Source organism: Salarias fasciatus, chromosome 7 (genome assembly GCF_902148845.1).
Source record: "Salarias fasciatus chromosome 7, fSalaFa1.1, whole genome shotgun sequence".
Classification (NCBI taxonomy): Eukaryota; Metazoa; Chordata; class Actinopteri; order Blenniiformes; family Blenniidae; genus Salarias; species Salarias fasciatus.
In genome coordinates, this window is record NC_043751.1 from 26410226 (window position 1) to 26426288 (window position 16063).

Consider the following 16063-nt stretch of genomic DNA (forward strand, 5'->3'; position numbering starts at 1 on the left):
AAGTCATGTGATCGCACCTCCAATATGAGGCACTCTCATATGTACACTCAATTCGGCTTCATCTCTGTGTGAAGATTCTTACTTGACATCAGTATGCTTCATCCATTTCTGAGAACCCTCCTTTTAGAACGTCTGACATTCAGCACACCAGCTGTTTGTACTTTTATAGAAAATATGCATTATTGTTTCCCATTCTCATGGTGAAATGGGAATCTGTGACTCAGATCATAAAAATTAACCCCCCATCCGAAACTGATTTGAACTTCACATCTATGGTTTGTTTGTGGACTGGTTTTGCCTGCATTCATGGAAACAGAGTTGAGGTTGCTGGGAGTCGGGAGATAAAGCCTTACGCTGGTGTCACAGCTGCCTTGTCCTGAGATCGCCTCCTTAATGAGGATTAAGAGAAACATTGACCTGCATCCAAAGTACACGGCTTCTTACTGCAATTGTACAAATTGACTTCGAACATTGAAAATGTGACGTCCTTATAGGACATTTGAGAAAAGTGTACCAACATCAAATTTCAAGATGTATTGTTCTTTTTTTAAATTGATTTTCTGTGTGGTGCCTGCATTATCCACTGAAGATGTTTCCATGGGATATACAAAAGGATTTAATTTTCTATCTAAATTGTGAAATATCCCAACATGAATTTTGCTCCATTCTGATTCAGCAGTTGAATCTAATTCCAGTTATTCACTCTTTAAGCTATCTTAGATAATCAGTCTTCCAACTGTAGAGTGCGATCTCTTGCCTGAGAAAAAGGAGATATGAAATTTGGAAATGCGGAGGTCGGATGGAGTTCAGCCTTTTAGTTCCTGTGCAGTTGAAATAGCTGTGTGTGTCACTCTGATTTCATTTCTCAATGTTCAGTCTAAGAAATCTACTGTACATTTGAGAGCTGCCAAGAAAACTGTATGAATGCCAGTGTTCCTTATGATTTGCTTCCCCTTTCCCCGGTCTTTTCTTGTCATTATACCAAATATTGAGTCTTTATTTAGTAATGGAGTTTTAAGTAAAGAAAATATATTTGCCTCAAAATTCTGCTTTATTTTCATCATTGATCCTGAATATACAGATTACAACAAGAAATGGGTCATAAGAGCAACATACAAAACAAAGGAGTAAATGGACGGAGCATAAAGGATTTTAATGTGTAAACATTGACAATGAACTGGGCAAGTAATATTAAAAGGAAAGTTACATTAGTGTTTGAGCAAGAACGTATAGTCAAGCAACATATCAAATGTGAATAGGCAGAAATGGAAAAAAATATCTAATTCAGAAATGTAGACAATGGACATGGAAACACATTGTTGAATATATTCAACAACAGCCATAAATAAACATTACACTTTCTTTTCTCTAATTATAATACTTAATGAAGTAATTAGTTCTGTTCCATGGTCAATGAAGCTTAGTTATAACAAAAGCAATAGAGTGCAGACGAACTCAATTAGAAGACAAAGTGAAAATACCCCCATATTTTTTTGATTAACACACAAACCTGAATATTGCTTTGTAAATATATTTGCACACACATAAAACGTAAAATTCTGAAATCCATGTGGCACAGTATCACTTCCACATTTTCACCTAGGAAATAAACCAACCTTACACAAAAAGAAACATTAGACAACATAGTATACATAGAATAACTGATAGAAAAGGAAAAAACTGGAATGGAAAAATAAATGAAAGTGACAACGTTTCTTATGGAAAGCGTGAAAATTTGATTGTGTTTTTCGCGATCTATTTTTTGAGTATATAATGTTCCAGTAATTAAAATTGTTGTAATCGCCAAATCATGAATGAATAAAAAGGACAACATTTTCTGCTATCCAATATTTTGCTGTTTCCAGTCGGACAGATATCGATGTGACACTGAGTTTCACAAACATCCGCCTGCAGGATTACGTATTTTGGATTATGAGTTTGGCTTTCCCGAACTGCTTCCGGGCGACACTTCGGGCGGATGGCCCGGTTTGGATGGCGTATCTAGGACCTCGGTTCGCCCCGTCGCGCTTCGTCCTCCCCGGTGTGTCCGCCTTCAGACGCCTCGGCTCGGTCGGGATGGACGGAATGGGTCTGGCCGTGAGTCGGTCCCCTCTGGAGCGACTGGATTTTGACAACGTCGCCCTGAGGAAGCTTCCCCTGGAAGGGTCGGAGGAGCCCGGCGTGCGGCAGGTGAAAGGGGCGTGCTTCTCCCGGGTGAAGCCGCAGCCGCTCACCAAGCCCCGGTTCGTGGCGGTGTCGCACGAAGCCCTGGCGCTGCTGGGACTCTCCGGGGAGGAGGTGCTGGGCGACGAGCTGGGGCCGGAGTACCTGAGCGGCTCCAGGGTGATGCCCGGGTCCGAGCCCGCCGCGCACTGCTACTGCGGACACCAGTTCGGGCAGTTCGCGGGGCAACTGGGCGACGGAGCGGCGTGCTACCTGGGAGAGGTGAAGGTTCCCCCCGGCCAGGATCCCGAGCTGCTCCGGGAAAACCCGAGCGGCCGCTGGGAGATCCAGGTGAAAGGAGCTGGACTGACTCCTTATTCCAGGTACAGGTCACAAGATTATGCTGAATTCTGATTATTCACTGTCAGCAACAGTGTGCAGCATCCACATGCTGACTGGTTCTGGAGAAAAAAAGTGTTTCCACTCAGTTGATCAAATGCAAAATAGTCTAATGATCACAGGGAGAAATTCTTTGTACAATAGAAGTTAAAATATCAAAAAGACAGGACAATTCATTAAGTAATATCAAATATGAACATACACGATTAAACTGGCTGTGACTGGTGTAATCTGTTGACCTTGCACAGTGATTTTTTTTTTTTGTTTAAAAAAAAAAGATGCAGCATTGATATTAAAAGAAACTATCATGACCTAAATCCATCCATCAGTCTTCTACACCTTAATCCTGTTCCAGATTTTGGGATGCTGGAGTCTGGAGCCAATTCCAGATAACTATGGGTGAGGGAAGGATGGACTATTGACAGGTCTCCAGTCCATCACAGGAGAAACATACAGAGAAAGATGAGTCTGAAATAAGTAACAGAAAATATAAGCTTGTCTGCCTATTTCCACCTGCTGCTCCACAGACAAGCCGACGGCCGGAAGGTGCTGCGCTCCAGCATCAGAGAGTTCCTGTGCAGCGAGGCCATGTTCTTCCTGGGCATCCCCACCACCAGAGCTGGCTCCGTGGTGACCTCTGACAGCAGGGTCATACGGGACGTGTACTACAGCGGGCACCCTCGCCACGAGAGGTGCTCCGTAGTTCTCCGCATTGCTCCCACCTTCCTCAGGTGATTGCCAAGATTCCTGTGCTCAGAGGCTTAAAGCTCATTTGAATCCAGAGGCCACACGCGGCTCAGTTTAAACTTGTGCGCAGGTTCGGATCCTTTGAGATCTTCAAGCAGGCCGACGAGCTCACCGGCCGCCAGGGACCCAGCTACGGCCGCGACGAGATCCGAGGCCAGATGATGGATTATGTCATCGAGATGTTTTACCCTGAGATCCAACAGAATTATCCAGAGCGGGTGGAGAGGAATGTGGCTTTCTTCAGAGAGGTCAGAGCGCATGAGTGACACTGTCTGTGAATCGATGGCAGTGACTGAAAGGCTCCGGGGGATTTACTTGAATCTGCAGACACACGGCCGGAGCCAGAAACATTTGGATCCTCTTATCCTGTTAAGCAGCCGTAGACGGTTCAGCGCCTGCCTGTGCTGAGTCACTCTTCGCTGCGCATGAGATTATGAATATTATAAAGGATTTGGGCTTCTGACATTTTCCTCCTCTAATTAGAGAGTAATCGTATCATCAGCACTTCCCAGGGGACCTTCAGTTTTAAATATGCTCGACGATGTGAAACCATTCATCTGCATCAGAGGAATAATGTCTCCTCTCTATCCCTGTAGGTGATGCTTCGCACGGCTCGCCTGGTGGCTCAGTGGCAGTGTGTGGGTTTCTGTCACGGAGTCCTGAACACAGACAACATGAGCATCCTCGGACTCACGCTGGACTACGGCCCCTATGGCTTCATGGACCGGTCAGAGTCTCCACTGTTTCTCCAAACACAAGTTGATATGTTCACATTGCACGTTTTCTCATGAACTGTCACTCTCACTCTCAGGTTTGATCCCGATTTCATCTGCAATGCCTCTGACAACTCGGGCCGGTACTCCTACCAGGCCCAGCCGGCCATCTGCAGGTGGAACCTGGTGAAGCTGGCCGAGGCTCTGGCTCCAGAGCTGCCTCCAGACCGGGCGGAGGCCGTCATGGACGAGTACCTGGATCTTTTTAACCGATTTTATGTGGACAACATGAGGAAGAAGCTGGGCTTATTGATCAAAGAGGAACCCGAGGATGAGATCCTGATCACTGAGCTGCTGAGGACGATGCACAACACGGGTGAGCGTGAGAGCATCGTTCTGTAGATTGCAACATAGTAGTACAATAGTAACGTCTCTTTGCTCCTCATGCAGGCGCCGACTTCACAAACACCTTTCGTAGTTTGAGTCAGATCTCCTGCCCCACGGAGGGGCAAAGCGATGGAGAAGGAGATGCTGTGAAGAAAGCCACAGACCTTCTGCTGGAGCAGTGCGCCTCCATAGAGGAGCTCAAAGCTGCTAACAAACCCACAATGGATCCGCGGTGAGTCGAAGAGAGCAGCGTTTCAACAGCATTACACACATCCATTGTAGAAGACCTAGTGTATTTAAGTATATGGAGCTGGAGAAATACTTGAATTTGCATCTGTATATGGAATACTTAGTTTTCACTTTGGATACTAAATTTTATTTTTTTTTTAAATTGATCAGTAGCTGTTTGTGTCATTTATTTAGAAAACAGTAATTTTTCAGCGAAAAATCTGTACATGTTGAATTATATCACAAGTTTTGCTGTCAAAATGAACTAAAAACCCCAAATAGACTGTCATATTACTGTGCTGTGCCATTTAGCTTGTGCTTTAGTACCACACTGCAGACAAAGGTATGACTTATTGTCCCTCTTATGGGGAAAAAGAGACGAATCCCACAACCTTTCATTTTGTTTGCTGCAATACCTGATGGCACCACTAGGCGCTGCTAGTTGTTTACAGTTCCTGTAGTGAGAATAAGATTTTTCACTGCATCAGTGTGAAATGTCCTGAAGCTGCATCAAACTTGAATTTTGATCGTGGCACTGACATTAGGATTAAAACGAATGACACTATAATATCTAACTAAATACTGAAAACCTCAATGCAGCGTTATCCATTATTTTTAAGTTTTTTTTTTTCTGTTAAGAATGAAAGTAAAATATAAATGAACATAATTTTTGCATCAGAAAGCACATGCACATATACATACATCCTCATTCTGAATAAATGAAGTGTGATAGTTGTTTTTTTGTTTTTCAAGTATTTTAGAGGTTTTTATGGTTTTCTTGTTTGATTCTAAAAACACAGTGAAAGAGATATTGCTGCTCGTCACAAACTAGGTTCAGAATTGGTTTTAGGAAACTTTTGTGATGTGTCCCCAAATTTAAATTTTATAATTACAGAATTACAGTCATGGTTTTTAGAATTCAAATCTGGAGGAACTTTTTATGTTTATACTTTAAAATCTGTCACATTGTCCTAATATCTTTTTTTCAAAGAATCTTGTGAGCAGTAAAGCTAAAAAAGGTGCTGGGTTGTATCCCGGTTATGAGTCATCACGTGTTGAGTGTGATGCTCGGCATGTGGTTGGAAACCCACGTCCTCACACCTCGCACACCTTCTCTCTCCCCCCCCCCCCCCCCCCCCCCCCCCCCCCCCGTAAAGCTGATGTTTTATTTAGCAGGTGCATGTTTTCAGAAATGAATTCTCACGTCTGGCACTGATGTTAACGCAAAAACTGTACTCGGCGGTGGCGTTGACTCGCTCTGCTTCGTGGTCAGTTTTTTTTTTTTTTTTTTTTCACTTTCATTTTTGAAATGACTTAAAGCAGAGGTGTCTAACATAAAGCCCGTGGGCCAAACCCAGCCCTCAGGAGGCTCCAGTCTGGTCCGCCAAATCAGCAAGTAAATTGTAAAACATTGAAAGTGTAACTGTTTATTGCATCGATGCCGTGTGAACGGGGACTGAGTCGGCGGGTCTGGGGTGTGAGGTGGGCTTCTCTCGAGGGTCTCCAGATGTAGATAAAGTCTGGGGGTCAGGGGGCCTTTTCCCATCATAGAGTTCTCCTGTTGGGATTTGAGAGTGTGTGTGAAGGAGACAGGTGAGGAGTTTCTGATTTTATTAAACCACACGTTCTCATTACTCAACATCTGTTAACCGTTATGTCTTATAATGTCAAAAAGATTAAGAAATCAAGCAGTCAGCCATTAAGAACTACTTGCCGTGAGACAAAACGTTAATGAGTGAGGGGGCGGCGTAATGCGGCTGGAGTGGCGTGGGCGGTGTGTTTTGAAAGTCTCGTACATGTTCTTGGCCTCAGCTAGTTCTTCATTCAGAAACAATGCAGATGATAAAGCCGCACTTGATATTCACCCAGCTTCTACACCCCCCCCCCCAGAGTCACATCTATTGGTTAATTTAAAGAGACGAGACGTCTCTGGACTGTGGGAGGAAGTGAGATCTGTGCGGAGGAAAGCCACACATGCACAGGAAGAACATGTAGAAAGTCGTTGAAATGAAACCGAGACCTTCTAGCGGTGACAAGAGAGAGCCACCCCACCCCCACCCCCACCCCCACCCCCACCCCACCCTGCAGTTACCTTCACAATTTATCTTGCTGCAATAGGAATTCCTGCTCAGCCTAATCTCATTTGTCTGTGTGGATCCGTGCAGATTACCATGCATTGTTGTTTCTATCTTGTTCCCTCATTTTCCCTGCGAAGTCCGGAACAACTCTCGGATCTCCTGCACTGGCAGGCGTTTTCACTGTGCGATTTCTCCGGCTTGTTAATCAGGATTACTCCTGTTTATGTCCTGTGTCACTAGCGAGCTGGCGATGCTGCTCTCCCTGGCTCAGAGCAACCCCTCGCTTTTCCAGATGATCTCAGACCGGGCGACGATCGCGAGGCAGTTGGACAAACTCAGCCGACTTAAAGATCTAATGGAGACCAGCCAGGAGGAGCTGAAAGCCAAACAGGCAGAGGACTGGACCGCCTGGATCACACGTTATCGGTGAGTTCTGAAGGGAAGACATGTTGAAAACCAGGCTGACGCGCAGTCGGTGTGTGAAACGGCGGACAGCTGAGTTCTGGTTGAGAGTGTGACTGATAGAAGGGGCGCTCAGACCGAAAGGGGAGGAAATGGTGTGTCGAGGCGGATGCTGTTCCATTACTGTAACTCTGTGAGTGTGTGTGTGCGTATTATCACCACCGCAGGAAACGTCTGGGCCGCGAGCTGGAAGGCCAGAGTGATGTGCTGGCGGTTGAGGAGGAGCGAGTGCGCGTGATGAACAGCAGCAACCCTCGTGTCGTGCTCAGGAACTACATCGCCCAGAACGCCATCGAAGCCGCCGAGAACGGAGACTTCGCTGAGGTCAGGAGGCTCCTGCTGCTCCCCAAAACCTTTTCATTTGAACAACATAGACATTCATTCACACACTGCACAGTTACAGTATCATCTGTCCAGCTGCATTTATTCAGATGATATCACACAGGTACAGTGCTAAGTCAGAAGCAAACAAAAAAAGTATGAAGATAGGAGGGTCTGGGTGTCAGTGATGTTGGAGGAAGACTTCCCAGACTTTCTCAGTCCACGTATTGTATGTTGGTGGCTCAAGTTTTTGCCGTTTGACTGTCAGAATTTGCAGAAGATATTCCGTTTTGTTTCAACTGTTCCTTGACTGACTTTGGCTTCAGCGTTTCTCTTTCAGTCTCACTTCCTGTCCTCGCTGCCTGCAGGTCCAGCGTGTCCTCCGAGTCCTGGAGAAGCCTTTCTCCTCGCAGCCGGGCCTGGAGCTTCCTGCCTGGGTGGGCGGGGGCGGGGCGGCCGCACGGGGAGAGCGGGACGAAGGAGAGGAAGAGGCCTCCACGTCCACGTCCAGAAACCCCGTCCCCTACGACAGCAAGCCTCCGACCTGGGCCACTGAAATCTGCGTCACATGATCTTCGTAAAAACTTCCTTGACTGTCAGATTTCCTGCCTAAAAATGATCAGAGAGTTTGATAAAGTTTAGTGAAAGGGTTGTGTTTTTTTAAACCCTTTTTCTGTCCCACCAAGCTCTCGGCTCTCTGGGCAGGCTGCGTCAGGGAAGTTATCTCTGGGAACGACTCCTCGCCGGCCGGCTGGACACAGAACAGACAGGATGTTGGTGGAATTTGGTTCTACACTCGCATGAATTTGAAAAATAACCTGTTGCTACAGGTGATGGGTTTTGTGTGCTACTCAGAGTGTTTTTGGAAAACTGTATGTTTCTGTTGGCTTTAAGTTGTTAGACGATGGTCACGAAAAACACAAAATTCAAGTTGATTTTTTGCATTATCATGAAATGCTGTACTATTCAATCAGTACTATTCAATCAGTTTTATTGGATTTCCTGCCTTGTACAAACTCCACTCAGCTTTTCTCTCTGTCTGTGTTCAGTTGGCTCTTAATGACGAGTCAGGCAACAAGTCCGACTGCGACCTGTCTGATTCTGACAAACAGAGGCGTCACCTCAACATATACCAAATAAGATGCAAGTGTGTGAGAGTATGAATTTTATTTCTATGCTTGAAAGAGATTGATCTCACGTGGTTTAAAAGCTGCTGTAGATAAACACGCACAATATATTTTCCTATGATAGAAAACATTACTTTTTGTCATAGCAACACTTTATAGGCGTAAAGCCAGAGCCATAACTTTCTTTTTTGTTGTCTGATATGTAACACAAGTAGAGGGAAGATAAAGTGAGAACTGATGTTTCAACATTTTCGGGTTGTGACTGTGCAAAAAGAGAAAGCTTATTCAAGATATCCCATAATTTCTGTATAGGGAAGAAAACACTTGCAACTTTTGTTTTAATGAATGGAGCTGTCTTTTCCAGTCTTGACTAAATTGTGCACTTATTGAATCCAGCATCAGTTCGTCACTTTGATAAATAATCTGCCCTGTTTTTAGATGCAACACTCAAGAATGGGTTTTCTGCTGATTTCATATGTACAGAGATATATCTAATATCTATAATGGTTGTTGAACTCCTCTTCAATTGTAGCCTTACCGATCTCAATAAACTGAGCAGCGAATATACAGCGTGTCCTTCTTGTGTCTTAATACCCAGAGGCGGAAGAACAATTGAATAATTGTGTTAAAATTGTATTAAATTATGCTGTTGAGACTTTCTGCAGAACCAGGCTGCATGGTGATATAGGAGTGAAAAGGGTAAGCCAGGCTACATGTTTGAAGCCACTGTTGTAAACTGTATTTCAGAATTATAAAAAAAAGATTAAAAGTATCACTTAATTACAATAAAATGCGCATTTGCAGAGCTTTACTCCCACATCTTTTACATTATTCTTAATAATTGTGTAGGTTGATCCCTGGAGAAATGGATCACTGCTTAGTCTTCTCTGTATTTAAATGTCACACAGACGAGAGGGAGTGCTGTCTTCACTTTGTGTGAGATTCTTAAGTTGCCTTCGTGTTTCCTGGTATTTCTAAAACCATTGCGTAAAGCTTCATGCCCCAGCAAGTCTCAAATATTTGTTCTCTGCACAGCTGTTCAGCACCCAGGGCCAACCTGTAACTTTCATTCACCAGGTTTTAGGGTGTCGTATTTGCACCAGGCGTCGCGTCTCAGCTCATTCTGGTGTACCTTTAACTGCCGGCCTCCATCGAGAACCCGGGAGTGGCTTTTGGCGACCTCAGGGTGCGCCCTGAGCTGCGCCCTGAGCTGCGCAACGATCGAGGGTGAGCGCATAGGTGGGATCTGGGACAATGGGTGTGTTGCGCCGGAAGAGACAAAAGAAATAAGGAGGAACATCTCCCTGAACGCTGTTTTGGTTTTTTTCAATCAAGATATAAGATGACGGCGCGAGTCAGACCCGGGTACTACCGCCAAGATGTCAACAAAACCTCCTGGGAAGTACCGGAGCGGTACCGGGACCTGAGGCAGGTGGGGACCGGAGCCTACGGGACGGTTTGGTGAGTGAAATCTGAGAAAGTGGCGGTGGGGGTGGGGGGGGGACACTAACACCGAATGCTCTGTTGTGTTGGTGGATGTGGATGGCTGTAACAAAGAGAATGGACAGATGGTGCCATACAGCCAGGCGCAGTGTGCCACAGCCAAACAAAAGAAACAGTAACAAAAAAAAAAAAAAAAAAAAGAAAGTATGTGCGCTCTGCTGAACAACTGCTTCACTTCCTCATGATGGAGACACTTTACCCCAGCTCTGTGCGCTCTCCACAACCATCCTGACAACTCCAGTCGTTTCCAACACGATCAGCTAAATAATAAAGAGCGCACTGGTGGGTGAAATGGCTGCGCTCTGCCAAGTTTCGCTGAAACGCAACAATGAAAAGCTGCTTTTCAAGCACCTTGCGAGGTTCATGCCCAGCATGCGGCCTCTTTGTTATCAATGATTAACTCAGCAGGCGGGTACTAAACTGTGCTGACTGAATACAACTTAATAACACATGAGCAACTCTGAAAAAATGTGGTCGAACACACGTTGCAGGTTGAGGCGCCTGGCAGAAATCACCGCTGCTCTGTGGCAGATCATGGAGTTTGAAGGTGCACGAGCCTCCAAACGCAGATAGATTTAGCCTAAAAATGAATATTTAAATTCAGAAAATACTCTTTAATGATAACCTGAAAAAGAAGCGAGGGTGTTTGTTTTTTTTTCTCCAGCGATCACAGGGAAGTTCTTACCTGTTTTTATTTCCTCTTACTGATCCAATTCATCACGCTTTAACATTCTTTTAGTGCCTTGTACATACTGTTTCCTTTGTCCCCACCGTTCTGTCTTCTGATCACTTTGTAACTCAAATGTCAGGCACTGTGAATTATGTAAATCCCCAGAAGCCTTGCAGATATTTCACATTTGATCGTGTTTTTAGATGTTGTTTCACGGCCTCTCTTGATGCTTCTTTCCCTTCAGCTCAGCAGTGGACTCCCGGACTGGAACGAAGGTGGCCATCAAAAAGCTCTACAGACCTTTCCAGTCTGACATCTTTGCAAAGCGCGCCTACAGAGAGCTGAGGCTCCTCAAACACATGAAACACGAAAATGTGAGGCACAGCCTGACCTCTGCAGCTCTTAGAGCCCTGCAGTGGTTAGTATCGGTTACATGTTTAGATTTATCTTTTGTTTATTGCTGATATAATCAGATTAATGATGTGAAAACGCCTTATGCGAGATGATTATGTGATGAGAAAGTTCTTCCTTTGCAGGTGATCGGCCTGTTAGACGTGTTTACAGCCGATCTCTCACTGGACAGATTCCATGATTTGTAAGTGCCTTTTTCTGCTTCTCTGAATCATCTGTTCATGTAGTTTGGCTGAATAAAGATAGACTCATGTTGATTTCTTTCTTTTCCAGCTATCTGGTGATGCCATTCATGGGTACGGATCTTGGGAAGCTGATGAAGGTGCAGAGGCTGTCAGAAGAAAAAATCCAGTATTTGGTTTACCAGATGCTCAAAGGCCTTAAGGTTGATCATTTGATCTGACACACATGAAAGTATTTAGTGTTTTTTTGTTTGTTTGTTTTTTAATAGTGAACTAAATGCTTTCTACTTTCTTTTCTGGCAGTATATTCATTCTGCAGGTATAATTCACAGGGTAAGATGAATCGTCAATGTGCATTCTTCAACGTATAAACACTTCTCTAGTTTTTCCTCATTCCTCCGGCTGTATTGTTGCATTGTTTGCTGCAGATTAATCTCACAGTCACAGTTAATCTTTCACTATTCGCAGGACCTCAAACCAGGAAATCTTGCCATCAACCAAGACTGTGAGCTCAAGGTACATTCGCACCACGACAGTCACTCCAACACACTTTAATTAGAAATGTTTACCGCCTACGGAGGGCTCCGTGACGACACACACAGCTCACTCCTTCCATATATGTTCGGCGAATTCCCCAAAGCCTTGCTCCCAGCCTTGTTAAACCCCGGGGACCTCCGTGTAGAAGCTGCTGTGTGTAACTCGGCTGTGTTTGGTGTCATGTTCTGTCAGATCTTGGACTTCGGCTTAGCTCGTCAGGCAGACAGCGAGATGACGGGGTATGTGGTGACTCGCTGGTACAGAGCCCCGGAGGTCATCCTGAGCTGGATGCGCTACACTCAGACCGGTAATGGAGCGCTAATTAAAGGAAAAACACTCTGCTGCTGTCATCTCTCACCGCCGCGCCGTGTTCACCGCCAGCCGTCCGTATCGACGCCGGGGCCGGCTGCTGGTTTATGATGTGGCGCGAATTAGATGTTTTAGTGTACTCACTTGCCCTTAACTCAGAAGCTTTTGCTTCAGCTAGTGATTTGTTCCATTTCCTGGAATGACCTTTACAGTCCGCTTGTCTGAGAACAAGACAGAACACGCTGCATTCAACAGTTCCCGGCGCTTGTATCTGGAGAACTGCAGCTGTAAGAAGTGCCTGCCAAGAAATTAGTTTGTCCAGCTGAACCTTTAATTAACCTTTTCTGTAAAATGTTATATCTTGCAGGTGCAGTACACTGTTTGTCAGTGGAGATATTAGTGTGGTATTTAAACAACGCTGCACCTTAAATAGATGTTCTCCAAACGAAAACACGAAAAGTTTGAGGATTACAACATGAAGAAGTTTTTTTTTTTCTTCTTTTTTTCTGAGATGGTGGTGGGGAATAATGTTGAACACGCTGTCAGTGGTATGATCCACTAGATGGTGCTCTGTTAGCATCAAACTTTAGTATTTAGCTTTCATGTCATTGCTGATGGTGACTCCTGACTTCCTGTCTTGCGATATGTGATGGTTACGAACGATGTTTTGTCTCCGTTTCAGTGGACATCTGGTCAGTGGGCTGCATCATGGCGGAGATGCTGCAAGGAAAGCCTCTCTTTAAAGGCTGCGACCGTATCCTTTCACCACTTTGACCCAGTCAATATTGCAACATCAGGAAGGATTACTTCTTTTTTTTTTTTAACCAAGATTTCCACACAGATACATGTTGTTTCTTTCAACCTTGACCTCCGGCGCTCAGACTTAGACCAGCTGACTGAGATCATGAAGCTCACAGGAACGCCGACTCAGGAATTTGTTTCACAACTAGATTCTGAAGATGTGAGTTGAGGAAATAGAGATCAGAAGATTCCCCCCCATGACTGAGTCCAATCTGTTGTATTGAAACATGTACTCATCACTTCATCATCTCCATCGTCCCGCAGGCCAGAAGCTACATCAAAAGTCTCCCGAAAGTGGAGAAGAAAGACCTTCATAAGGTGTTTGCCACGTCTAATCCTCAAGGTGTGAAACGCTCAGCCCCTCAGTGTTTTATGTTTTGTTTTCTTCAGTGAATCTGAAACACGCTCCCCTGTTTTCCCTGCTCCCAGCCGTATCTGTGCTGGAGCGCATGTTGTTGCTGGATCCAGAGAAGCGGGTAACGGCTGCCGAGGCGCTGGCGCTGCCGTACTTCTCCGAGTTCAGAGAACCGGAGGAGGAGACGGAGGCCCAGCCGTACGACCACTCGTTAGACAACACAGAGCTGACCCTGGACCAGTGGAAACGTAAGAATATAGCTTAGAGAGAGAGAGAGATCAATATATGGGAGGAAGCGGGAAGGATCGGTATTGGAGATGTAATTTCAGAAAGAGGTTCAAGGAAGTAGACAATAGCAGATGCTGTTTCATTGATTGATACCTTGTCGTGCGCCTGTCTTTAGGTCACACCTTCACAGAGATCCTGACCTTCAGGCCGGTTTTGGTGGACTCCAAGGAAACCTCACTGTAAGACGCACAAGAGTGGCCTGCAGCCAGAACAAACTGGGTCATTATGTTGAGCTGCACTGGGAAAAGTCTTCACCCAAAAGGCTGAATGAACGTCCACTGACCCTTCTAACTGCGAGCGGCCGTGGATTTCTCTGTTGTCATTAAATTCAGATGGTCGTTTCCACATAATTTGGTTTGGTTTGGCTCTTCTCCAGTTCACAGATAACGCAGCACTGAGGAGCTGCGATCTTCCTCTAACGCTGTGGATTATAAGCTTTAAGCCTGAGCCGTCATTTCAGAACTGAACTGTGTTGAATTTGCCTTATAGAGTCGAGTTTTAGTGCTTCAAAAGTAGACACACAGATACATGTTAATACTTGACGTTTGTCAGAATTTCAGTAGATTTCACCGACTTGTAAAAATGGTTTATTTTACTATTTATAGTCTGATCATCAGCTTGTAAAATGCAACTGAATTGAGTCCAGATCATGTGAATGACGAACTGAAATCACAATCTAAATGGCTTTCTAATTGAGTATCATACTTTATAGCTAGTATATTCCTTATGTCTAGCTGTTAGGTTAATAAATAATGGATGGAATTCTGTGAAATTTGCTACAATAACTGAAAGCAGGCCCGTCAACTCTCACACGGTGAGCATAAGACTCATACTTGACCTTAACTGCAAGCTCTCATTAGAATAAGATTATATGACTTGACTTGAACTTGACTCACAACACACAGATGAGAGCTGTTTTCCTGAAAATGTCTTAATTCAGCATTTACTGGCTACAATTCTCCCAAGCTGTCAAACTTAGTTTTGCTTCATGCTGATTTTATAGTTTTTAATTTGTCCTTACATATGCCGTATTGCCTAAAACAGTCTGTGCCAACACAATTGGATTTACCAAAAAAAAAAAAACATTAACGCTACACTGCACTTAAAACTTCTTCTGATTGTCAGATGCAGCTGAAATACATCCCAATCTGGAGAACGACATAATTTTCACAATAGAAATGCCTTCATCTGTGCTGCTCTGCTGAGAGGTTTCAGGGAATGACTCTGGTTGAGTTTGACTAGCAGGTAAACTGAATTTGAAATATCGCTGAAATGATCTGGCGTCTCTGTCCTGCTCACGCTGATGGATGGCTTTGCAAAGCCCATTTGTGAGATAATTTACCACTGAACTAAGTGTAAAAAAGCACCTCAGTGTCGTGTTCATTGAATTTTTGTGGTTTGTACTTTTAAAAGGAGAACATCTGAAGAGTCACGTTCAAAAATCTCGTCTCTTGACATCTCAATGTTAGATTTCATAAATGTATTCTGGATTGCAATCTGTGCAACCATAGTCAAAATATTTAAAATGTGGATAGTATACACATGGCAGGTGTCAAAACAGTTTAATATGTGTTCAGTCGAGTTGTTATGTTGAGTTAGTTTGATATTCCTCACGTAAGTAGCGTTACTTTCTCTGTCAGTGTGATTTGGGCATGAATCTTTTTCAGTGTGATTATGGGTAATCTGAGGTACAAATCAAGACATCTCATACGAATTCTCTAAGCTATAAAAGTACAGTAACAACCATATTTGTTGTGGGACTAATTTAAAGGAGCAGGTTAAAGGCATCAGGCTGCAAAAACAACTGAAATAACAAAGTAATTGATGGAACTGCAGTTCTAATGGATAATATTGTTATTTTGTCCTGTCATCCAAGTGTGTGTGTGTGTGAGAGAGAGAGAGAGAGAGAGAGAGAGCGTGTGTTTAGTCTATATGCGAGCGCTGACCTTGCTTTTCCTCCCCAGTGACCACTGTGAGAAAAAGCAATAATGACCAAACAGAAAAAGCCAGCACCGAGCTGCGGATGGTTTGAAATCCCTCGGCTGGCGATGCACAAACATTCACGTTTGATTTATGCTGTGTTTTGTGAAATAAAAAAGTTGCAAAAGGCACATTTTCTACTGTGAATTGTGAATTTCGACAGCTTCTAACAGCACTCGTGCATTTTTAATGACCAAGATTCTCTTTTGAACATAACACAGATGTTGCAGAAAACTTTCTTTATGCGTGTTTTCTCCAAAACAAACCAGTTATGCATTCAAACTGTGACAGTTAGTGAAAGTTGTGATGCTCCATTGTCAAAGTTTCCAACACTAATTCATGAAGGAAAGACTTGTATGAGTGTCTTCAAGTGGAGCATACTGAAAAGCAAACAGGTGAAAG

The 16063-nt window shown here is 44.2% G+C and overlaps 2 protein-coding genes across 3 annotated transcripts; both read left to right on the forward strand.

Moving 5' to 3' along the window:
* The first annotated feature begins 1907 nt into the window (after positions 1-1907).
* Positions 1908-8649, forward strand: selenoo1 (selenoprotein O1). Of its 2 annotated transcripts, none has more exons than XM_030095978.1 (9): positions 1908-2546; positions 3090-3293; positions 3380-3557; positions 3906-4036; positions 4121-4398; positions 4473-4641; positions 6956-7141; positions 7345-7501; positions 7867-8649. In XM_030095978.1, exons 1-9 carry the CDS (start codon positions 1933-1935, stop codon positions 8077-8079), a joined length of 2130 nt encoding a protein of 709 aa, XP_029951838.1. In that variant the 5' UTR covers positions 1908-1932; the 3' UTR covers positions 8080-8649. The 2 variants fall into 2 exon arrangements, with proteins under 2 accessions (XP_029951838.1, XP_029951840.1); XM_030095980.1 differs by having other exon boundaries at positions 7867-8070.
* Positions 8650-9649: 1000 nt separating this feature from the next.
* Positions 9650-15792, forward strand: mapk12a (mitogen-activated protein kinase 12a). The gene is made up of 13 exons (XM_030095493.1): positions 9650-9852; positions 9961-10086; positions 11043-11172; positions 11335-11393; positions 11483-11594; positions 11695-11724; positions 11860-11907; positions 12121-12235; positions 12920-12991; positions 13119-13198; positions 13303-13381; positions 13468-13641; positions 13797-15792. The coding sequence occupies exons 2-13, from the start codon at positions 9968-9970 to the stop codon at positions 13862-13864; spliced, it is 1086 nt and encodes a 361-aa protein (XP_029951353.1). The 5' UTR covers positions 9650-9852; positions 9961-9967; the 3' UTR covers positions 13865-15792.
* The last annotated feature ends 271 nt before the right edge of the window (positions 15793-16063 follow it).

Coding starts and splice junctions, on each gene's coding strand:
- selenoo1 (XM_030095980.1), top strand. CDS start 1,933: ATGAGTTTGGCTTTCCCGAACTGCTTCCGGGCGACACTTCGGGCGGAT. Junction 3,558..3,905: donor ATGTGGCTTTCTTCAGAGAG/GTCAGAGCGCAT, acceptor CTATCCCTGTAG/GTGATGCTTCGCACGGCTCG. Junction 4,399..4,472: donor GAGGACGATGCACAACACGG/GTGAGCGTGAGA, acceptor CTCCTCATGCAG/GCGCCGACTTCACAAACACC.
- mapk12a (XM_030095493.1), top strand. CDS start 9,968: ATGACGGCGCGAGTCAGACCCGGGTACTACCGCCAAGATGTCAACAAA. Junction 11,725..11,859: donor CTGCAGGTATAATTCACAGG/GTAAGATGAATC, acceptor CACTATTCGCAG/GACCTCAAACCAGGAAATCT. Junction 12,236..12,919: donor GATGCGCTACACTCAGACCG/GTAATGGAGCGC, acceptor TCTCCGTTTCAG/TGGACATCTGGTCAGTGGGC.